At 41.6% G+C, this 24,393-nt stretch overlaps 1 protein-coding gene across 2 annotated transcripts in view; it reads left to right on the forward strand.

The window, feature by feature from the left end:
- nkain2 (sodium/potassium transporting ATPase interacting 2) overlaps nt 1-24,393 on the forward strand; it is an 87,428-nt gene that overhangs the window by 52,711 nt on the left and 10,324 nt on the right. Inside the window, exon 4 of one of the 2 annotated variants that reach the window (XM_030047303.1) lies at nt 16,910-17,110. The exons of the other annotated variant lie outside the window; for it this stretch is intronic. Within the exon in view, the coding sequence (XP_029903163.1) occupies nt 16,910-17,110 (201 nt within the window). The remainder of the gene's footprint in view (nt 1-16,909; nt 17,111-24,393) is intronic. 2 annotated transcript variants of the gene reach the window in all.

A 24,393-nucleotide genomic window follows, 5' to 3' on the forward strand; every position in this document is an offset into this window, starting at 1 on the left:
AAATGATCGGCACCGATTTCTCAGCTGATTGCTATTAATAAGTTAAAATTAATTTACAAGTTGTCAAAAGAAAACTGTTACTAATGTAACATTAGTAACTTCCCCCCTTTGCATGGCTGTGATGCATATAATCCATCCTCCTTGCCAAGAAAGTTGGTAAAATCCATCCAGCAGGTTTTCTGTTCCTCCTTTCTTCCTGATTGAAACAGTGTGACTGATCCACTCGTTATTCCAGCTCAGTCCACTTGCTCTCACGGTTATTGCTGATAAACATGACTCATTTAGAATCAGTTGTGTAATTTTGTGGCATCAAGCATAATCCAGATAACTTTGACTGTTTGGCCTTTTGAAATATAGTAATGATTGCTTGTTTGTCGCCACGGCTGCTAATGTTACAGTGTCAATGTTACACAATGTTAAACAGACCCAGGACCTGCAGCAAGAGAACTGGATCTGAGCCCGCACAGGTCCTGGGTCAGATCAGGTCGACAGGTGGGCCTGTAAAGACCTCTGCTTTCGACTCAGAGCTGCCCTCTAGTGGACATATTGCTTAACATTCATGCAAACGTGGGCGATGACTGTTCCATCATTGGAAATGGAGGCTATTTATTTTCATACATAAATGGAGCATAAATGAGCCTTAAGCGTACTCTACATGTCACGTCTGTCCACAGTCACAATCACTTCAAAAGATGCAGGATTTCATTTTTCTGGTGTACCTTATTGTCTATCATGAAAGCATATGATTTCCCTGTAAAGCTTGAGCATATTTAGTCTTTCAAAAAAAAAAAAAAAACCTGATGATGCCAAGCTGCTTGGAAAAAAATCACCACTTTAATGTTCTAATTTACCGTTTCTAGTGTATTACATTGAGATTATCAGTGGATCTGCGACATGAGATGAACATCTGTTCCTCCTTGCTGCTACAGTATAACAGTAATGCAACAAGGCTGGCTGGGTGAATTTTGTGGAAGAAAAACATGTTGCAAACCCACACATAGAAAGATCTGCAAAAGTGGAGCGTTTCCTTAGTAGAAGTGGTATGATAATCGATTGATGTGAAAGCTAATTATGGCCAATTACACTCTAGCGTAGTGGTGTATGTAATAGTCCAATCACACTTTGTGTTAATTCCTCTATGCAAGAAGAAATTCAGTTATTAAAGTTAATCATATACCTAAAATATACCTGGAATATAAGGAACCAATCATCATCTCCTGTTATTTCTTCAGCCATCATTAGTATTAGTTTGGATTCACAGTCAAACTTTAATTAGTGTGCATTCCTCAGCAAGTTTTCCGCTTTCCTTTGGTACTCACTCGCCGGTCGATACACTCTCCGGCTGTCTGCTCTTCCCAAACACACACAGATTACGAAGCTCATTAAGTTCTGTTGCAGAGCTCCAGGTCGAAACTGTGGCCAGAAATGTACAGTGATTTATTAAAGAGCTGTCCTCAAGACACGTTTGTGTAAGACCTCAGTATCTTCTGTGGGGAAAAAAAAAACCTTGAGCATAATGGACCTTTTCACCGCAGCTCATCTTGACATGGACAGCAGGTAAACACAGGTATTACTAATGACATTAATTAAGGTTCTGTTACATTGTGGCCTAACAGAGCCAGGATCCTGGTGCTGTTCACGCTGGCTCACTGGAAAAACTCTCGTACAATTAAATGAAACAGAACCTTCATTCATGTCATTCGTCACACGCGTGTTTACCTGCAGTTTCATGTCAAAACAGCTGCTGTGCGAGAGTCTGTTGACCTGCGATTTAGAGATTTTTGCGTCTCTCACTGTCCTTGAACTTAATGACGCCTCATGGTTAGAACGATCAAAGTGGCTGAGAGGACAGAGCAGTGTGGAAAAATGAAGATACAAGAGTAATCTGTTGTTTTGGTGGGCTAGCTAGAGAATCTGAATAAATAAATAAATTTATAAAAAGAACAGTATTTGAAACAACACCAATAAATAAATGAATAAATGAAATAAAAACATATTTACTTAATTAAAATGAATGATTTATTCACCAAATTAATCATTCATACCATGTTATTAAAATAATGTGAGTCTAATAATTTGTTTGTTAAATAAATAAATAAATAAATAAACAAATAAATAAATAAAGGCCTTGACTCCCCTGACCAAACTGAACACATCTGGCACATAATGAGGGTGGGCCAGTCAGTTAATCAGCGACACCTTTATTTAATTAACTCGTGGCCAATCAGAGAGGAGCGCGCAGAGCCCAGACGCCGAGCAGCCTGTTTTCATGACCAGAACAGTTTGCGCCGCCGCGCTCAAGGACACATCAACCTTGACCCAGTTACTGAGCGAGGGGGAGCGCCACACGCGCACGCTTCCCCCCCAGTTCGGCCAGATTCGCCAGCTGTTTTATGAGATACGAATCGGTCACCTTCCGCTCCCAAGCTTGTTTACTGACCTGAGGGCTATTATTACACCAGACCACGTGTAAAACAAGCATGTCTGTCGCCGAGCCTGTTGTCGCTCAGTCAAGGCAAAACTCTCGGAAAGATGACCACCGTGCGCTGATTTGTGAAATGGGACTTTGCAGTGTCAAACCCAAGAGGCTGACACGCTTTATGCTCCATGCAGACACACCACTCAAGTACTTTCATCAGGTTGTGTGTGTGTGTGTGTTTTTTTTAGTTTTTTTTTTTTTTTTTTTTTTTTTTTAATCTATTTTAGTATTTCTTTCTAAAGTCTCATCATTGTTCTCTTTGCTGACAGCAGAGGCAGCCAAGTATGTTAAAAGCCGATATCGCCAGCATCATGACAGCCCAACAAAAATACAACATAGAGGTGCAGATCTGGGTCACTGACGATCAAAAAAACACACAGTTTGGATTGGAATCCAGGAGCGGGAGCCGAGCGCGTACCCCTGTGACATGTTTTTCCTGCTTAGCCCCGCCCCCTCGTGTGTATCTGGCTCAGTGAGCCGGCTGGATGGGGATAGCTGGATGGTGTTTGATAAGGGTAATGATGTTGCGCGGTGCGATTTAGGTAATACCGTGCTATAAATGAAAAGCGGTTTCTTTTTGTCTTCTTAAGCCTCCCTCTTTTTGATTTTTCTCCCTTATTCTTCCTTATTCCTCCCTTACCCACCCACCCTCTCTCTCTCTCTCTCTCCCTCCCTTCCCCCTCTGCTTTGCTCCCTTCATCTCCATCTCGTCATCCCGCTCTCCTTCTGCACGCCCCCCCATAATCAAGTCTTTTTCATGTTGTTTTGTGGAAAGTGACATGCGAATCTGCCCGCTTCCCCCTTAATGCTCCTTTGCACTCTCGCTGGCTGTCTTGTCTCCACCTCCCTCGCTTTCTTCCTGTATTTTTTCAAATGTCAAGACTTCAGAAAATCTCTCTCTGTTGAAAGGCAGCACTATTTAGGGATGCACTGACACTGTGGTCAATACTAATTCTGAGTTTAAAGCTTTATGTATTGGCCGGCACCGAGTTCAAATTGAATCTATTATTTCTCTGAAATGTATTCACTTTCGGGTGTCTGGGCAAAAGTGTTTGAGACAGATTCCATTTTTCTTCATTATAAACCTGATATCTTTATGTTTATGAAAAAGGCCGGGAGTCAGTCTTGCTGTGATATCTGCCATGTTATTATTGACTCTTGTTATTTTACTTTACCATTGGAGGAATTACGCAGTGCTGGTATTGTTACATCCCCGGTGCCAGCTGTATAGTCTAAGTTTATTTAAATGCTGATTCTGAGGCTCTGTCAGGGAGGTGACTGAATAATTTGAGGCCTGACTTCGTGTTCCCAGCGCCTGTAAATAAATGAAATTTTCATGTGGCTGGGTGTTGCGCTAAAGAAACAGAAAATATGCAAAACAAACAAAACATTCCCCAGCAATTCCCTATGCCCGATGCGATGACAGAAGTGTTTCTTCCGCAATGCATCAATTTAAGTGTGCAGAGTGCTCTTATCAGACTTTCATTTTAGCCCAGCAGGTGAAGTGCAAAGTGTGTATCTGCTGTTTTGTGGCACTGCGGCCGGAAAGTCAGAAAGATTAGGGCTGAAATGGTATGAAATTTGCCAAGGGCCCATGACATTTCTCCTTATGAGAAGGGAAACCTGCGTCAGTGAGAGGAAAGGTGCTCGAGACAAAAAGGGCAGGATTATCACCAGAGTTCACGAACCCAATCTGAACTCCTGCTGTCAGACAGCCAGATGGACGGACGTTGGAGGAGCAGACAAATTATCACCACGCTTGCGATAATGTGAAAGCAAGTTTGATGTGGCAAGTGATGACACTAATGGCACTTTTACACCAAGCAAGCTGGTTTTACACCTTTTTTACATAAAAAATGGCAGGTGACACTGTTCACATTAGCAGAAGTCCTCGACATCATATTTCACCTCAAGGTTGAGCGGTGGCACAGTCTCCCAACCTGACAGGCATGCTGCGTTCTCTCTGACGTTCCCCCATTGTAATCAGTGGTAGAAAGAATGCTAGAAATAGCCACTCAAGTATTGTTACTTTGCTGTTATTTTGCTTAACTAGTGGTGCCTGAAAAAAAAAATGCTTAAATAAAAGTAAACAGTAGCAAAGGTCAGACTAAATTCTTTAATTGTTAATGAAAAAATGCACCAACAAAACACGCAAAAGCAACTCAATTACCGCAACAAGAGTAAATGCAATTACTTTCACCCCTGATTATAATTACACCATGAACAATGAGTCAGAATCAAATCCAAAAGATGGTGAGTTATTGGTAATTATATAATCACATAATCATAAAGTTGTACTAAAGTTAGGATTACCTGCCTAAAATGTAGAGCACGTCCTGTTTAATTGGATTTATGCAGGCTGCAAATTAGCAGGTGACCTGTTTACACCTCCGCTGATCAGAGCTGAAACCGATAATCACCTGGGACTGTTGCAGGGTTTTGAATGTGGTATTTTTGGTTGAGCCGAGTTGAACCGAGAAGAGCTGATTTGCATCTCCTTTACCAGTTGAAGCGCTCTGAGTGCTGAGCTGTGGCGATGGACCATCTTCAGTTTAGGGCAACGTGGGCCAGACCAGTCCCAGGACCTAAAGTCCTGGAAGGAAGTGGGGTTTGAGCTCGGTGCAAAAGGGGTGTAAGAGTGAATACTGACATTGTGAGGCAGATTTTGTATGTTAATGATGTGTGGCTGACATTCAAATTGTACCTCATAAAAGCAAGCCTGTGTTAAAACATGTTACCAAGTGGCCTTCCCAAATATTCTGTCTAATCTGTAGCTGTGCCTTCCGCAGTACCGCTGCAGAGGTGCATGTCCTGCACTGATGATAATTTGAGTTTAAGACTGTCTCGAGATTCATATTATATGTCACTGTCTCTCTCCCATCCTTTCTGTCACCTTCTCCTGCTCTATCTAATATTGCAGCAATGCCGTAAAATTAATCTTTAAAAAGATTTTGGCTGTGACATCTCTGACAGATTTAGAGAGAAGCCTGTGGAGAGAGAACTGTCACCGTGTTACAGACACAAACACACACATTCACACAAACTCTCGCACTTTCTCTTTCACACACACTTAGACAGCTAACTGTCAGTAGTCCACTGTGTCATATAAAAGATTCAGCCACCCTCTGGGTGCCAGATGACGCACACACACAGACACATGGGCACACACACACACACACACACACAGCACCTGTCAGTCATTTACTAGGGGTGTGTGTGTGTGTTATTCTGCATGATTTTTGCATGCTGTACATCTGACAGGGTGTGTGGATTTGTGTGCGCTTTTGCATGTATGTATATGTGTGTGTGTGTGTGTGTGTGTGTGTGTGTGTGTGTGTGTGTGTGTGTGTGTATTTCTTAGTTTTTATGTCTTCGTTCTGCCAGTAGTGGGAGAACCTGTCATCCATTGTATCAGTCAGAGGAAAACATGAGGGATGTATGTACTCTCTCTCTCTCTCTCTCTCTCTCTCTCTCACACACACACACACACACACATCCACTACTAAATCACAACAGCAGGTACAAAGAAAGTCTTTTGAAGCCCAGAGCCATCCAATCAACTCCTCTCAGTCTGATGCAAATACAGATTGCTGTGGATAGATAGCATATGACGAAAATACAGAGAAAGAGAGTGAGAGAAAGAGAGAGGGAGGGAGAGAGAGAACTGGAGGGGAAACAAAGTGGTAGAAAGGGAAGAGGAGAGAGAGGCAGAAGAAAGGAAGTAAGGCTGAATTGAATGATTGGGGGTAAAGATAGAAGAGAAGTGGAGAGAGCAGAGCAATAAAGACAGAGGTATGATATGAGCTGTACAGAATGACGGCTTATGGGATGGATCCATGTGTGAGTCAGCGATGCTTTCACCACGGGAAAGAGAGAAAGAAGGAGAGGGAAAAATGAAACAAAGGGAGACAGGTAGAGCAATAGAGCTCTGAGGAGATTATCAAACACAATGATGCAAACCAATCAAACGCGTCCATACATCAACTTTCGCCGCTGTCAGAAAACAAACCAAAGTGCTGGGTGTGCGTTTCTACCACGGGCTGGGCTGTGAAACCAAAGATCACAGTAAATCAAACTGCCCAGTTCATCTCCAGTGAAAGCATAAAACAGATTGCAGGCAGCCCTGTTGGAATGCCAATAGCCTCTTAATTTTGCTGCCTTTAGCAATGCTGATTGAGAGGATGAGCGAGAGAATCCTGCGCACAACACACTTAATCACAGCCGATTTAGTTCATGCATCAGCCAGGATTCAGCCAGCCGGTGGTTCAGCCCCGAACGTGACGGGTCGAAGAATGAGTTTGCTGAAGTCGTGGCATGAAATGACATTTTCTGTGGCTGCCAGCCCACTGGATTTCTCTTAAAATGTAGGAGTGAGCTTTGACTGATGATATGACTCTATTTTCCATCGTTCTATGCTCACGTTCCAAGACATTTTCCGCGCAAACTGGACACTGATTGGCTTTATGCCACAATAGCTCCTGGAATTGATTGATTCATGGAACGTGTTAGGGAATGTCACTTGTTACATTAAAGTTGCTGCCACTGAAAGTAATTATATTGTTACATTATAGCGTTATGTACTGAGAAAAGTAATGTGTTGAGGTACTTTAGCGTAACTAAAAATAGCAATGCCTTGTGCATGTTGATTAAGTTTTAACTTTTTAGTCAATGTATTGCACACAGAAAAGTAAAGGTGCCAACTGGAACCAAAAAATGGTTCTTCAGACTGATGCCATTGAAAAACCTTTTCTGGCCCCACAAAGAACTTTCAACGAACCTCTATAAAGAACCCTTTTTCTGAATAGTTCAAAGGTGTCTCAAAGAGCATTAAAACAGTTCTTTGATGAACCAGCAATGGGTTTTCAAAGAAGAGTCGACTTTTTTTCTCATTTCTTAAAATGAAAAAAAGCTACCAACTGGAACCAAAAATTGTTCTTTATATTGGTGCTTTACCGCAAGAGAACCAGTTTGGATTCCACAAAGAACTTTTCAGACCCCAGTTATTGAAAGAACCACATCTTCAGATCATTCTTCAAAGAATCCCCAAAGGTGTTTCAAAGGCCTGTCAAAAAACGTTCTTTGAGGTGGTGGTGAAGCTGTTCTTCAAAGAACTTGAACCAAAAAAAAAAAAAAAAGCAAAAAACCAAAAAAAATCTCTTGGTAGAGACCATTGACTCAGTCGTTCTTTTCAAATGCAATTTGTTTTCATTTATTTATTTATTAATGTATTCAAATGAAGAACCACCCACTAAATAAAGTGGTTCCTCAGTTCTTCATAGAACTACACAGTCTTTTAAAAAAACATTTTAGAACCATTATTTCTGTGTGTACACAGCCATCTCCGGCCTCTAATTAACACTGCAGGGTAATAACAGGAATGACAGACAGACTCGTCCTTTCCACCCACAAATTCAAAATAGTGGGAACACTTGCACGATGTTCAGGCTGTCTTTGTCTCCTTCATTTGCATTTGCTGGCAGAGCTAAACTCAAAACAGTCACTGTGGTGTTAAAGCATGCTTATTTGAAAAACTAACCATGTACTTGATTACTTGAATCAAAGGATTAATGCGTTACAGAAGGTTAACACATTACCCCTCCATGGATTCATTCTGGCTGTAGCAAACAGCCTTGATTCAGGAAGGGTTCGTTCTGCATAACGTATCGCTGGCAGGCAGGCAACCTCCTGACCTTGAAATAATTTTCGTCGCGAATACATAACCTATTGAATGCTTGAATTAGCCCCACCTAATACATGCACACACGTGTGCGCACACACATAGGCGCAATTCCCTAACACCCCCACCCAATCAGAACGTAGAGAAGTGCTTTAGGCATTATGGGATAAGGCCTCGTCTGATGCCCATGGGAAATCACAGAGGAACAACGTGGGGAGACGCACCGTGACTGATGATATTGTGTGAAACAACAGCGAGAGACAGAAAAAAGATGATGGAAATAAAGAGAAAGGCAGCAAAACAGACTGTGAAACACTGACATGCGATACAGTGGAGCTCATATTGTACCCTGTCCTTAGCTTTGATGGCCGGCCTGTTTTTACGTTGGCTTTTTGTTAATCTGCTTCTACCAACTAATAAATATTGCCCAGTACAGTATTTGGCTGAATTCTGCCTTTTTGCATGGCTGTTTGCGTATATTGTGTGTTTAGACTGTGTGTGTGTGTGTGTGTGTGTGTGTGTGTGTGTGTCCAGGGAGCAGGTGCAGAGGCATTCGTGGGGAACGACTGGCACTCCCTCCGTCCACCCATGCGTGAAAACAAATAAAAGATCTCCGTGAAAGTCCTCAAAATATTAAATTGTCTGAAATACTGTTATTACAAGGTCTCCTTTATTTTATCGAAATTACATAAGGGTAGTGGCAGATTCTTGACACTCATTAATATGCGGTTCACACACAGCCGGGAAGGAAGGTAAACAAAAGTGGGCAAATGCCGTGAAATGCTTCCCCTAAAGATTCATTCATTCGTTCATCCAGTGCCTTTTGTGGGGTTTGAGGGTTTCGGCCCTCACTTTCATTGTCACTGAGATTACAAAGGCAAATGTCAGCATGAGTAAGAGACAATACAAAACAAACCATAATGACTGAAGCACAGACAACAGAGGCATAACACTGGTGTCGGATAAAACAAATTGCAAAAGTTAAGAAAAAAACAGTCAGCATGATCAGTTAAAAAAGATATCAGGTTCATTTTATTCCATTGTATTCCATTACTTGCCCTTATAAAGCTGATCCCAGCAAGCCGTGTGTGTGTCCTAAATGCCTAACCTTTTTGTTTTTATTACAGCTATTGATCACTGTGTCGCTTAAGTATGCATTCCCAAGTGTCCCCAAGGCTGCTTTTACAAGCTTTTGGAGTTTTTATCTTGATTGTTAACCTGGTCTTAAAACCGATTCCCCCATAGCACTTAAAGGTCTGGAAAAAAGGCTTGAATGTGTCTTTCCGAAAAGCTGCACACCCCCTGATCTCTCCTCCGTCTACACAACGAGCCCCGACCTCCTGCATCCCTCCTCCCTCCCTGACTACCAGACCTCAACCACCTCACCAGCCGCCGAACGCTCTTTCCTCCCGCCATCCCTCCATCTCATGGGAGTGGAAGCCTAAGGGAAACAGGCAGAGAGAGAGGGGAAATTGAAGAGAAATTGAGAGAGAGAGAGAGAGAGAGAGAGAGAGAAAGAGAAAGAGAAGGTTGGTTGGGGGGAGGGCAGTTAAAAAACAGAGAAAGAGAGATGTGGTTCAGTGGAGCGGTGCTAGCCCACAGTCAGAGACAACGACTGGAGAGCATGGGTTCATGATCCTCAACTAGTGCGCTGAAATCACAGGGAGAGAGAGAGAGAGAGAGAGAGTGAGTGAGAGAGGAGAGTGAGGTGAGGCACACAGAAAGAGGAGAGGGAGAGAGGTGGAGAGCGATGGAGAAATTGTGTGTAGCAATCAGGGGGCACGCACACACACATGCAATCTTGTGAATTGACAAAAAAAAAAAAAAAAAAAAAAAAAGCCCAAAAAAACACACTGGAAGGCTTTTCTCCCCTCCTCCCCTTTGTCCTACACACACAAACACACAAACGGCCAGACATTGTAATAATAGCCAATATTTTTCCTGTGAGGTTGCAACCCAAACAAACCCCATTCATCAGACAGACAGATTAATATCACCAGATTATACTGGATCTATGGCTTCTACTGCTGGGTTAAATGTTGTAATGCAAAATAAATTCTACCATATAAAATCGATACATCAATGCCAGTATACACAGTTGCAATTTAATTGCTTTGAATCTCAGTGGTGAGTCAGGGGGTAATTTCAGTTTTGCTTCCAAGTTGTTAGTGAAACTCGTCATGTTTGGATCATTTATGCTGATAGAGGCACAATCACTGGTGCTATATTTATCCCAGGAAAAGAGCTAGAATTTTCTTATGTGTTCCTTCATAGAGGTTTTTCTCCATCAGTGGCGGTAGAAGATTGCCACGGCAGCCCACTGTCATTGAATGAATACAAAGGAAATAAATACGATTTCTCATTACAGTATGGCTCCGAGCCATATTGGATATCTTTTAACCCCTTGTGAGCCAGATCTGGCCGTGTCAAAGTCTGTACAGCCTTGAAGAAAAAAAAAAAAAGGCTTTCTGTTTCTCTTCAAGGTTTCTGTCCAAGCAGATTGGTTGAGAGATGTGTGTTATTTACTGTAACATCATGGGAGCCTCATCACTTTATCTATATTATTCTGCTACAACAGCCGTCAAACTAACAGCTGATTATCACTAACAGCTGACTCGGCTTCTGTAAAGCTAGCTAGCAGCTGACAGCAACATACGTTTTTATTTGGATTGTGAGTCTGAAGAAGAAAATGTAAACGTAAATGTAAATGAGAAGAAAGAAAAATATAGCACGGGCCCTCAACTTTTCTAAAATTTTGCTAGAAGCAATGCAGGCATGCAGGCTGACAACTGTCGACCCCTCAGATTGGTTTGTGTTTCTGAACAAATTTTCTTTTTCGGAACTATTTTTTCGCAGAGCGTGATTAAAAACTGTAATTGCAGCTTTATTTCAGCAGAGATAAAAAACAGTTTTGTTGCCACAAATTTCTAACTGATTCCTCGTGTGCTATTTCTTAAGGATAAAGCCTGTCAGAAAGCCTTTTTACCCAGTGGACAATTTTAACACATATTTGACATTGCTATTCATGTGTTCAAAAGGGATATTTCCAGAGGTTTCTCAGGTCAGTAACAGGTGCCCTGTTGGACTGTGCTGAGAAGCTATCCAGTTGTGGACAGTTAGGTACAGTTATAAAGGACGGGTGTCCACATTTTAAAATGGCCAGGGCTAGAAAATACTGAATCTTGAGTCTTTTATTGCCTTACTACAGAAATAGTAGCAGTCTGCCCTACTTTATTTAGATTAGAGGACATTTTGCCAAATTCAGCTTTTCATTGATGATTACTTTCGTCTTTATGTGTGCGTCTTAGTGTGTGTTTACTTGACAGGCTAATTAGAAAAACTGTGATAGAGACTGTGCTGCGCTAATTATCGTCCCCAAACCTGTTTAAAAGTGAGGACGCAGAGAATGGTGAGGGAGAGCGAGGGAGAGAAGGAGAAAGAGCGCATGAAAGCTAGGAAGTGGGAGATGGAGAGAGAGCTAAGAAAGAAAGAAAGAGTGGGGAGAGAGGGACGCAGAGAGAGAGAGAGAGGGAGAGAAACAAATAGAGAGATAAGAGCCAGGAATAGTCAGAGAGAGACACCGGGAGAGCGATGAGAGAGAGGGAACAAGAGAGAAATTTAGAGAGATTTTACTCATTAAAGAGAGGAGTGCAACAAGGGGAGATGGCATTAATCAGAGCTCTGTGCTAATGAGGCATTTACTCATTACACTGAAATGGAGAGAGAGGCCAAAGAAGAAAAAGATGGGAGAGAAAGGGAGGGGGTCCGTGTAGAGCGAAACAAAGAAAAGAGCGAGGAAAGAGATCAAGATAGAAATTAATAGAGGAAAACAGACAAAAAAGCATTGCAAGGGAGAGGAAGATGTGGAGGGAGGAGACAGAGTCAAATAGAGGATCAAAGTATGATTCTTTTATCATAATACTAAAGAGAATAGGAATCAAAGCGAGGAAGAGACAAAAGCCGGGTAAATATAAACGGTTGCTATAAGGAAACACAGTAATTAAAAACATATTACTTTAGATACACACTTTCTTTGCAGGCACTGTGTGTGTATGTTTATATGTGGATGCATCAGAGTGTGTGGTGGGAGGAGAAGAATCCAGAAAGGCAGAGAGAAGTGACTGAGTTAAACATAAAGAGAGAGAGACAGATGGAGAACAAGCAGAGGAATGAGGCAGAAAGAAAGACAAACTCTCTCTTTTCCTTTGGCTCAGCCGGCGAGAGGAAGACAAACTCTCGCTTTTAGCTTTTCTCCAAAGATCAGCCCTGTTTCTTCCTCAATTCGTGAAATGCTTTGTATCCCATCGGCGACTAACGTGCTTCCACACTGAAAATTAATGGGCTTTCTTCCTGTAGAATGACATTTAATAGCTCTTGAATGTTAAACAGAATTTTGTTAGTAATGGCAAAAGCAACAGGACTTCGGGTGTGTGTGTGTGTGTGTGTGTGTGTGTATGTGTGGGGAGGGGTTCCTGCGTTCATGTGATCTATGTGTGTGCTTATTTGTGTTTATCAGTGTGTGCCCCCATATGTGTGCTTGATCTTGTTAGTGCGTTCGTCTCCGCTGTGGAATGATCTATGTGTCTCTCCTCGCTAAATTGAGTCATTAATATGTGCATTATTTAAACCAAGATGACTGTCATAATTGATGCATTGTGCAGCATGCAGGCTGTTGGAATTAAAAGGATTGCAGTCTATCTTGCATTAAATCTGCAGCGGCCACTGCTGCCTGGCCGCTCTCAGCAGTAAAGTCGAGCTGAATTGATGAAAAACAAAAGTCGGCTCTATCAGTTCCGTGGTTGTCAGATGTGTCATTCCTGGCATCGACTGGCTGTAATTTTCTGTTTTTCTTCTAACAGTGACGGTTCGGGTCTTTTCGGGTAACATCTGAATGAATGAAACAGGAGAAAGTAACCCCATAAAACTATAAAAAATATATATAATTTTATAACTTTAAAGGAACAGTTCACAATTTTCCCACTTAGCCCAGTGTAGTCGATCCATTTGGTGAGATGTCCACTTTGTTATGGCCCTCTGTCTCCCTTCACACCAGTACAATGGGTCTGGATGGATATCAAAAAAATTAATCTTTCCAAAAACAATGGCACAAATACCCGACATAATCAGCAGCCCTCGGGGATGAAGACTTTTGTTGCAAACTGTTTCCCGCTGAAGACCACCAGTACGCTTTCCACCCCTAATGAGTGAGAATTAGAGGCAGGCTTTTAATTCCCTAAACAAATTAGAAAGACAAAGAGATAACTCAAATTTATGTTTTCCTTAATGAAATAACAAACAATAACTGACTGTATCAACTTGTCTGTCAGTGTGTGCAATGACAGTTGTTGATGAGCATTTTCAAAGCTGTAATCGTACATATTTTTTTAACATATAAATATGTACATAAATACAAGCTTGAATGATATGAGTGAATTAAGTCCTCTCTAATTACCAATTATGCAACATGTATGCTCAGGGCTTTTATTGTGGAATGCCAAAGGATGTAGTAACATGCACCGCTATGTGCTCAGTGGCTGTATATCCACGTTCAGAGTTAAAATCTCAATTTTACCATCTCATTTTTACAATTCAGACATTTTTTTTTTTTTTGCATTCTTTTAAAGCACTAATTTTAATTAATTGATTGAATCGATTTATCGCCCAGCCCTAGTTTGTTGGTGTTCTGCAGCAGGAAGTAGTTCCCAGGGAAAGCGTTCACCCTCATGGGCTGTGGCTGTGGATTGTGTCGGGTATATGTGTCATTGTTTTTCGGAAACAGTTGTTTACATGTGTTTTTCACATAGAAATGTGTAACAATTTGAGCTCCCCAAAGAAATACCCATCCAGCCGCGGTGTACTGAGGTGCCGGGACATATGGAGGATTGTGATTGCCAAATCACTTTGAAATGATCTGGATGGATAGACACGAGGGGTTAAGTGGGTTTCCTCTGTGTGTTCTGGCTGAATTGTAGCTTTAACATTATACTACCGTCTTTCATTTATTGCCGACGGCTCCAAAGAGCATCCCTCCAAATAGAAGGAGTTATTTTTCTACCTTAGGGGGAGACTCGGCAAGATTTACAAATCAAGGCTGTGCTGTCTGAGATTGTTTAGCTCTGACCCCGGGTGAACCGATCTCCTCATGACACCGCACAACAACGCCACTCCCTCCTCTGATTTCTATTCTTCTCTGTTCCCTCTGGCCTCCTGTCGCCTCATCCTGTCTGCCATCTTTCCCATTCCTCTCCCTCTCTCTCCTTCCACCATCCTCATTCCTTTCCTTTTTCTCCTCCTCTTAGGCTGCCCTCGTTTACCCCTGCTATTTTGTTTAAAACCTTCCTCCCTTCCTATTCAGTCTTACTTACATCATATTTACTCCCTTTCTCTCCCTCTCATTATAATTCAGTGTTTGTCATTCAAAGTTAGAAGAAAATTGCTAGAAAATTACCACAAAATTACCATAACAAGACCAGCGAAAAAACCTAGCTCATGGCTGGACCGTGTCTGGTCAATGTGACAAAATGTGGGCAGTTTGCTACAGGGATAGTCAATAGTAGTGTATATAATATGAATAAAATATGAATTTGTTCATAGTCAAAGTCTGTTGAAGTAGCATATTACAGGGCATGGTTAAGCTGCATTTGTATTGAAAGAAAGAAGATATAAATGCAGTTGCAAGAACAGTCATTTCCACTCATATCTTGGGATGTTTGATCTTAAAGAGAACTTTAATTGTAGCTTAACTATTTTTATCTTTTAATTGTAATTATAAGTATTGTAATTATCTGTTAACTCCCTTTCCTCTTTCCTCTGTATCTATGTGCAGATGTCTCAGCTCTTTTTGGGGTCAGTTTAATTGTAGCTCATTCAGCCCTGAAGAACATGATATAAAAATCTCATTCCTAGTGGGGCTGTGTGATATCTGTCATCCACAATAATATCTTTATTGTTGTTTTAACGATGTTTGAAATGACAAACTTGAGTGTGACACTCAAAACAATCAAAACACGCCTTCAGAGTCTGCACACACTCACTGCATATGATCAAGCCAGGTAGGACAGACAATTGCACATGTGCATTGAGAGCACATGCAGTGTTAATGCATCACAATAAGCTAAACTAGCGTAGTTGCCTGCATGGCCGAAGTTAAAAATGAGTGAACCAACAGCGCCAGGAGACAAACACAAACACCACCAGCCTCAGAGTCGACCTCGTTAGATTTAACTGCTAGACATGGATCATCCTCACTCGCATGGAGGTGGTTTGGCTTTTGGCTGGAAAAGACGCCAATCTGCAGACTGTATGAAGGCGGTTGCCATTAAAGACAGATCCATAACTAACTTGTTTCACCTCTGAATTAACCACCGCACAGAATATGAAGAATCAGGAGTCAGCAGTCGACCATGACTGACCAGCAAAGGTACTGGCAAAACAAAAACACCCTCAGCAGAGTTTGGCAGAGTCATTCTGCAAAAGAGTGCCTCATGACAAGAAGGGCAACAGATGGCAAGAAATACCAAACGCTGTCACCAGTTACACTGCAGAGGATGTGGTGCCAGTTCAAGCAGTGAGATGGTTTCAAACAACTTTGACTACTCTGGACAGCCTGCCTAGCCGGAAATGCTTGAGTCACACAGTTCTGCCTAAATTGTATGATTCATGCTGCCAAACTCTGGAGCACAAACTGCAGAGGGTGTCATATTTTGCCACAACAACGGATTTGACAATATCATTAACAGCATCTAATATACTATAAACAATAGCAAACAAGTACAATACAAGACTTTTAAAGACACATTTTTGAGGGGTTTTTTTTTCACATTTTTTAGGGATGCAAAATATCCTCAAAATAACGAGATATTATTTTTGGTCAATATCACACACCCCTAATCCCTAGAAAGAATTGCCTGAAATGTCATACATATGGCACTGTTTCACTTGACATGACCAAGCACAGTTGTGTAACATAAACTTCAGTTTCATATGCAGCTTTTCACTTTCCTTGGAGAGACAGAAAAATAATATGAAGAGCCAAAACAGCCTGGTCACTGAATGCAGCAGTCTGCAGTCTTCAGTATCCACACTAAAGGATACTGCAGACTAGTCCAGTATCCAAGAGCAGCAAAGTGTTACATTCTTGTAACGCCCAAAAACAATAATAAAAAAAAAAAAAAAATCAGAAAAACCAAAAAAAAAAAAAAAAAAAATCCAGAAAATTAGTATAGAGATTTTTTTTAAAAAGCAACAACAAAAAAAGATTAGGTAAGAAAATTAACAAATGATTTTCTGCAAAATGTGTTTTAAAAAAAATGTATATAAGAAAAATACCAAAAAATTAAACACAGAAATAAAGCAAAATTTATGAGTCACTGTTTGCGTCTGTTTGTTTGTGAATGTGTGTATGTGTGTGTATGTGCTGGTCACACACTGTTCCTCAGGTTGTGGCAGGTTAATACACAGTTTAATTCCCTCTGTGTAAGTCATGGTGTCTCTCCGACCTTTCCTTACCTCTGTCTTGTCTATGTGTGATTCAAATCTAATCCAAACGATGGGAGATCGTTGGAATTATAAATGTGAATTCTATTTTTAGGGTTCACTCTCTCAGCCTTGGGTATGATAAACTTGTTTTAATTAAGATTTGTTAAATCCTGCCTTGGCTTTCTGCCTGCCCGTGCGTTGCTGCTGGTCTGCCTTATTTCTGAGGCTGTAATTTAATTCTTTCCCCCTCTCTTGCTCTGTCTGTCTCTCGGCAGGACTCTGACCTTGTCCTGACGTTCAACCTGTCCATGCATCGCTCCTGGTGGATGGAGAACGGCCCAGGGTGCAGGGTGACACCTGTCACCCCTCCTCCCTCCTGGGCGCCAGAGGACCACCGATATATATCTATATCTGGCTGTCTGATGGATTATCAGTTTATAGAGGTGGCTCACTCCTCACTGCAGATACTGCTGGCTGTAAGTACACTAACTGAATAAGCACTGGTACATGCATTACTTAATAAATTGTCTGTGCCCCCTAGTAAAAAAAAAAAAAAAAAAAAAAAAAAAAAAGGCGTTTGAAATGAATGCATTTTGTTTATGCAGCCATTAGGCGTATATGTCTTTTCATTTTGCATAGGGTTACTGACACTCAAAAGTACACTAATGTACTCTGAAGGGGAGCCTGCTAAAACGTCAACCTCTTTGTCTGCAGCTGTGGGCTGGGATTGGGGGACTTGTGGTATCTGTTAGAGTATTTTAGTAGAAATATAAAGCATATAGTGTCCATTAAGTTAATAACGCCATACTTCCATTAACACAGAATGGACTGGATAAGCTGCTTTAGAGACTCTCACGCTCTCCGTCTCTCTCTCTCTCTCTCTCTCTCACTCTCTCTCTCATTTTCTGTCTTTCCGAGTCTCTTGCTTTTTCTCTGTCTCTCTGTTTTGGTTTCTCTCACACCAAATACTTTTCTCTCTCTCTCTCTATTTGGCCCTGTCTCTTTCTGTTATTCCTCCCTCTCGATTACTGTCAAACTGAGATAATTAGTAGGATCAGAAGAGACAGCAGAGAGAAGAAGAAAGAGTGAGAAAGAGGGAGTCCTGTCATCTTTGCCTTCTTCTCAGCTGTTGCTGTATGTTTGTGTGTATGTGTGTGTGTGTGTGTTCACATACACACGTGACGAACATTCACACAGACATGCACACAGTAAACAAACAAGCGCAGACATTAACTGCGAGGACCTCTGTGGCTTCATGCATTATTACACTAACGGAAAGTGAGAGACAGACTTGAGAGGGAGAGTATGTCTCAGTATTTCTCTCTCTCTCTCTCTCTCTTTCTATTTCTGTCTTCCTCCCTCAGTGTCTCTGTCTCTCTGACTCGCTCGCCCTCTCATGCTCTCTCTCTGTCTCTCTGTCAATCGATAGTGGTACTTATAGCGTGGCGGAGTGCCAAGCCACCACACTGTACCACTGTCTCGCTGTAATTGGTGTGTGGAAACACTGTCATGCTCCATGAGCACACACTCAACACACTGACTGGTTTGCTGGCCGACTTGCTGCCTGGTTTACTGTAATTGGTGGGAAAGCTGTCATGGTTCAACCAATTGACTTACTGACTGGGCGGCTAAGTGACTGGATTACTTTATTTGGGTGTAAACTTGCCCGGCTTGTTTACTGGTTAGCTGCTTTGTTAACTGTCCAGACAACTGAGAGTGGATTGTGAAAAATGGGCAAAGAGAGTCAACAGTGTGTGGTGAGGCCGAGCTTTTCCAGAAATCAAGGTTGTAAAAAAAAAAAAAAAATGCCCGTGTCAGTGCCTTATGTTGGGTCAGGAAAAGTGTGTGGAAGCGAAAATAGCCGCCGTTGCATTTCAAACATTTACGTCTTCAAGAGCATGTGCTTATCTGACTGTTTCACTGACTGTCTGCCTGATTTATTCTCAGGTGTACTGACTTACGGCTTTGTCCATGGGACTGTTAGCTAACTGGCTGACTGACGACTCAGTGAAATGACAGTCTGACGGGGCGGGTGGCAGACAAGAGTCACTGGTTTAGCAAATTACCGTTTTGTTGGGTGGGTTCGCTGACAGACTGGCTGAGTAAAATTCAGAATGTCAAGGTGCTCCTCCAGCAGTAAGTTGAAGGTATGAATGTCTACGCTTCAAACAGGACAGAGGGGTTTTCTAAGGACTTCCAGAGAGTCCTCAGCAAAGTGAGGATAGAGTTAATTTCATCAGTGTTTCACTTAGCACAATGGGGGAATTCTTTAGTCTCTCCACAGATCACAAGGTTCTCTTAGCTGTCATCTGCCGGCGAACAGCGCAGACAGCGTTGGAGTTCTCTGTTGCATCATATTTCACACCAAAAACCTTCGCAGATATGGGTCCCTGGGACAAAATCATATCAAACGGTAGTTTAATGCATACTTGGTGTCCTCCTGGATATGAGAACTTGTGTGGTTCGTTAGGGAGCAGAGGATGTACTCATCCAATTAAAGAGATCAAATAGTCCCATAAGGAGGCAAAAAACAAATAATACACGACTCAAAAATATGTGTCAGAGACTTCATATTGACTCTACAATGCCCAAATAAATGAAGTCACATGTACCTGGAAAAATGGAAGCTGATTTGTGAAAGTGTATGAATATTCATTAGTATATTATTACACAAACATCATTATTATCACACCAACATTTCTAGTTGCAAAGCTAAATTGTATTCAAAATCCTTAAACCTATCTGTGTGTGCGTTGGCATTTTTTGGATTTTCAAATCTCCAACGAGAAGTGCTATTTCACCTCTAAAACCACAGTTAATTCAAAAATGGCTTGCAAAAACTGAGGAAAAACAGTTGAGTTTATGCATCAACACAAAAGTAGAATTAACCAATGGATACGATACCTTCATCACAATGCAATGCATGTACAGTGGAATGGTGCAATGTCTCATTTCAGATGAATAAATGTCTATTACAGAGTCGGGCATTCAACACATGCAATAAGATTTTGGCCTGAGATCATCCGACAGATGGAGAACCACCACATAATTAACATTCCTTAACAACAGTGGGAAAGTTGGGGGACCAAACGAGTAAACTAGTAGTGGGAGGGAGCAGAATTTGTGGACCCAGACAATATGCTGATTTTCTGAAATGCTGGCCATACATCAGCCCACGAGCTGATTCACCATCACAATTTATAGACCCTGAGGGCAACGGGGAAGATGATGCCGTGCTGTCAGCATTTTCATCTCAGTTGTTCATGGAAAATGCAAAAAGCGCTAAGCAGAATAGCTTACTCACCCTCTGTGTGTTGATGAAGGGCTCACTTCTGTGTAAATGGTTGACCTGTAGATGCCTCACCCAGACCTCTCATACTCCCCTGGCATCCGTCTGTGTCTGATTCACAAAGTTGTCTTCCCAGAATTTTGTTTGCAGGCATTTCAGAAAATTTAGCCTTTTCCTTCCTTGTTACTAGCTCAACATTTGGCTTTCCGCCAGTTCCACCTGAAGCTCCGAGCTTCACGTCCATGTGTTACCAGAATCATTGCCATGCACTCAAAGAGCATGTGGGACTTAGTTAGCGTAGGCATAAGGAGGATCATCAGTCAGTTATTCCTCTGTTGAATGCTGCCGTCTTACCAAAATTAATTGTCAAGCTATAGATTACCTTCAAAGATCAACTGATTTCACACGGCCAAGCCCTCTTAAAGGTTTGCAATGTATGCCATGGAGAGCAATGACCAAAATGTGAAAGATATTCTGTAATTAGAGGCATGTAAGACAAAGAATCCCCACCTTACACTCATTAGCAGTCATTATGAAAACATTTGTGAGCAGCACCGCTCAAGCACTGAAGGGTAAAATCAAATCCTCTTATAAAAATCCCACTAGGTTTAGCTGACGTATCGATGCATTATTGCAACGGAATTTGCGGCCTTTATCACGGTAACAAGTGTCTATGTTTAAGAAATGAGAACAAAACAATCCCTTCTTTCCACTTCTTCGTGCCGACTGTTTGACACTTTTCCTCAGTACTGCTTGCACATTATGCACATTGTTTTCCAACATTTTTTTTTTCCTTATCCACCTCCCGCAGGGCATAAAAACCCACAAAAAAGGGTTGCTGGTGTAAATCAGACGGAATTTTTGTTTCATTTCTATGGAGGAAAATAATGAGGTTGTGCAAAGATGTGATTTCCTAATAATGTTTGTTCTGTCTGTAGTCAAGAGGAGGGAATTAGCGATAAGTTCACTAACAGCTGCAACAAGTCAGATAGACGCAGTGCAATATAAAGTAGGATAGCACAGCACTGAGTTGGAAACGATAAAGTAAAATACAAGATCTTCCAGAAGTCCTGAAGTGCTGTCCTTGAGTAAATGTGCTCGGCTTGTTTGACAAGGCACTTATGATCTGAGCTTGCAAACAATGTGTCACGTTGTTTGCAAGCGAGCAGGCAGCTTACAGCTAATCAGAGCCTATTGCATCATAGCCAAGTACCGTAGCGAGTAGTCCTTATGTAGCACTTTTTCACAGCCATGATGATATCAAACAGCAACTCTGTGCAGTTCAACTTCTCGCTAGGGAGAAAATAAGGGATTTGGGGATTTCCTTAAAGTTTTGTAAGGAAACTTTATAGTGAAGGGAATTAAGGGCAAAGTTAAAGGAGCATGAGCTGAGTGTAAATTCTAGTTTACTAATTTGTTTTATCAAATATAGTACAATGTTCAAGATGCTTCAGGTGGCAAGTTGCACCATAAAGTTATCGTCTAAGAACTTGCTTTGACTGAAATGCAGTGCATACTGAAAAGTACGCTGAAAGTTAGAGAGCAGTAAATTCTGGATGTGATGGTTGGATGGTTTGTGAATGAGTGCTACATGAGGATTATACATTTCAGCACTTTTCTATGATGCAATATGCTCTTATTGGCTGTGAGTGTTGCTGACTTCAAAACATCTCTCATCGAGGCAAATTTTAAAAAGGAGCGTTTCAGCTCTTCTGACTGTGCGCGAGCCTGGCAGGGACGCTGTCTGTTTCTTTAAACTGTGACCATCAGTAGATTCTGGAAACAGACACAAAGACGGAAGCAAAAACTGCAGCAGACGTAGCAGTCAAGGCAGGTTTTACAACTTTGTGCACATGGGACCTTTCAAACTAACACAGCACAATTTAACAATAAATTAAACAGCATGCCGCAAAACTAGAAGAAAAACAATCAAGTGCTCTTAATTAAAAACAAATGATTACTTTAATTCTTTCAGAAAGCAGGCAAGTATGCAACGACAGCTTGGTTAGATTATTTTGAACATAATGAGACATGGCCTAATTACTGACAAGCATAAGCACTGAGATCATTTGCTGTGAGTGGCCTGATTCACCAGGAATGGATCTATTGGTATGCTCGTTCCTTCTTTTGCTCACTCACTCATCCATCCATCCATCCATCCATCCATCCATTCATTCATTCATTCATTTACTCATTCTTTAACGCTAACTATTAAGTAACTGTTTCTGTTTCTTTGAGGGAAAACACTGAGAGTAAATATGTACCCTCTGCACAGTGTAAATAGGAAGATGCCTATAAGAAACAGAGAAAGAAAGAAGGAAAGGCACCATAAAGTAGTGGAGCAACAAGTGAAACCCATTTTGTTTATTAAAAAATGAGCGACACAGCATTTTAAAGTAGCAACGCAAGTATATCAATTGTACGCAATGACCTCTCTCTTTTTGTTTGTCCCTCACGTATACGTTATCTAATGAGGACCCAATAATTAATTTGTGATATCTGACAGGCATAACCAGATCGGATTAACTGCATGTCAGTGATCACATCGTATTCCATCTTATGCGTCAAATTGTCAACATCGTATACGCTAATTTGTTTCAGATTGCATCTCATTTCTGGTTTTGTGAGCACAGTCCTAATGTCTGCATCCGAGCTCCATAACAAGTCCCTGGCACGTCAGATTGGACACTGCAGTGGAACTCCTCGTCTTATTTATTTAGTGAGATTTTCAGTATTTATGAATGCCAAAATGAATGAATAAATAAATAAATAAATCCAAGTGTCCCCAAATGTTCTCAGCACAAAATTGTACATCTTAAGACACCTGAGTGTTTATCAGCGACTATATTAACATGCACAGAGAAATCTGTTTTTAATCTGGTCGCTCAAGCTAAGTTAAAAGTCATGGCTTAGCCTGAGCAGCCTGGTTAATCTTGTGCTCTGTTTATGAGAAACCCTGTTAAAATACCTGGCTTACACTTTTAAATGGAATACAAACATCTCACAATACTTGTTCAGGTTAGTTCCCTGCTGTTTATGCCAAATCAGACTTTCACCACATTAACGGAACATTTTGATGTCAACAAAAAACGTGGGGGCAAGAAGTATTAATGTTACTGTTGGGGTCATAACTTTTCCATCTGTAGAAGTATCAAAATATTTCTCAGTAAAATAGTGAGAGAGTGTTTGGCAGCTGCATGTTTTATACTCTTTTGCAGGGGGACTCTTCTGTCTGAGGATAAGACAGCACATGTGGACAGGAGTGCTCTGTTTATTTATTCATAGCAACAGAGGTATTCAATCACAGGGTGGCAAAGAAGCATGTAAACAGCGTAAAGCGTATAAGACCTTGACCAGACTATGGCAAATTGTTGGGTCACTGTGTGCATCTGAAACGCAGACAAGCTGACTGGGGCAGGGATCGTGTGCCAGGCTGTTTCATGCTGAGGCAAAGCGGTTTTCACCAGCATCTTTTCATCTCCACTCACTCAAGCTTTCAATTTTCTCTGATAATTAGGTAACCCTAATACACATAGCCTACACACACACATACACACACACACGCACACAATTTTTCCATTTTTTTTTTTCAGATTATTTTTAGGCATTTCTGCTTTATTAGACAGTGACAGTAGAGACAGGAAAGACAGGGCACAGACAGAGGGTATGACATGCATAGGGCCAGGTGAGCCACCATGCAGGGCGCCCTGAGCTGAATACGTTTTGATTGTTTCTAATATTTATTATATCCTCAAAAATTGGGCATTACATGAAATACTGCCTCTCATGTGACTTATAAGCATTGTAATGCGACAATAAATGGATAGCTAAATGTCTGAATACTTGGAGTTTCCATATAAGAGTCAATGCAAAGTGGGCTGAGTGAAATATTATAGAGCAGTAGACAAGTAACTGTGAAGTCTTCTTTAATTTCACTCCATACTAGGGGATCTAGTTTCCCGGCGCAGCGCGGGGTGGCGCAGTGAGGCGAACCCCGCGCAGAGCTAGTTTCGACCGGCGAAACGGCAGAGGCGGACAGTGTCCAAGTTTCGCAGGCGGAGGTTCGCCGAGATGGGAGTGGCGGCGCAGCGGGGGGAGGTGCCGACAGATTCGGCTTGGCGTAGTGACAGTTTCGTGCTAAAAGGCTTCGCCGAGGTGCGCCAAAAGCTCGCCATCTGAAACCACGTCTACTTTCAGTGCAAGGCGGAGCGGGGCTGGCGCAGTGGAAGTTTGGCTGCCTGGTGCACATCACCAAAACCTCACAATCAGCACAAACGGTGCCAATCTCCTTTGATCTGACATCAGCTGTGACGGGACAGTTGATATGGAGATATATGTATGTGCTGATTGTGATCGTAGCATTGAATAGTGTTTTTTTCGGTATTTATTGCATCGTTCATGTGCCTGACATTCTGGGAGCCTGCCTGTGAGGTTTTGGTGACGTGTCCGCACTGCTCGCCGATCTCCGCT

Source organism: Myripristis murdjan, chromosome 24 (assembly GCF_902150065.1).
Source record: "Myripristis murdjan chromosome 24, fMyrMur1.1, whole genome shotgun sequence".
NCBI lineage: Eukaryota > Metazoa > Chordata > Actinopteri > Holocentriformes > Holocentridae > Myripristis > Myripristis murdjan.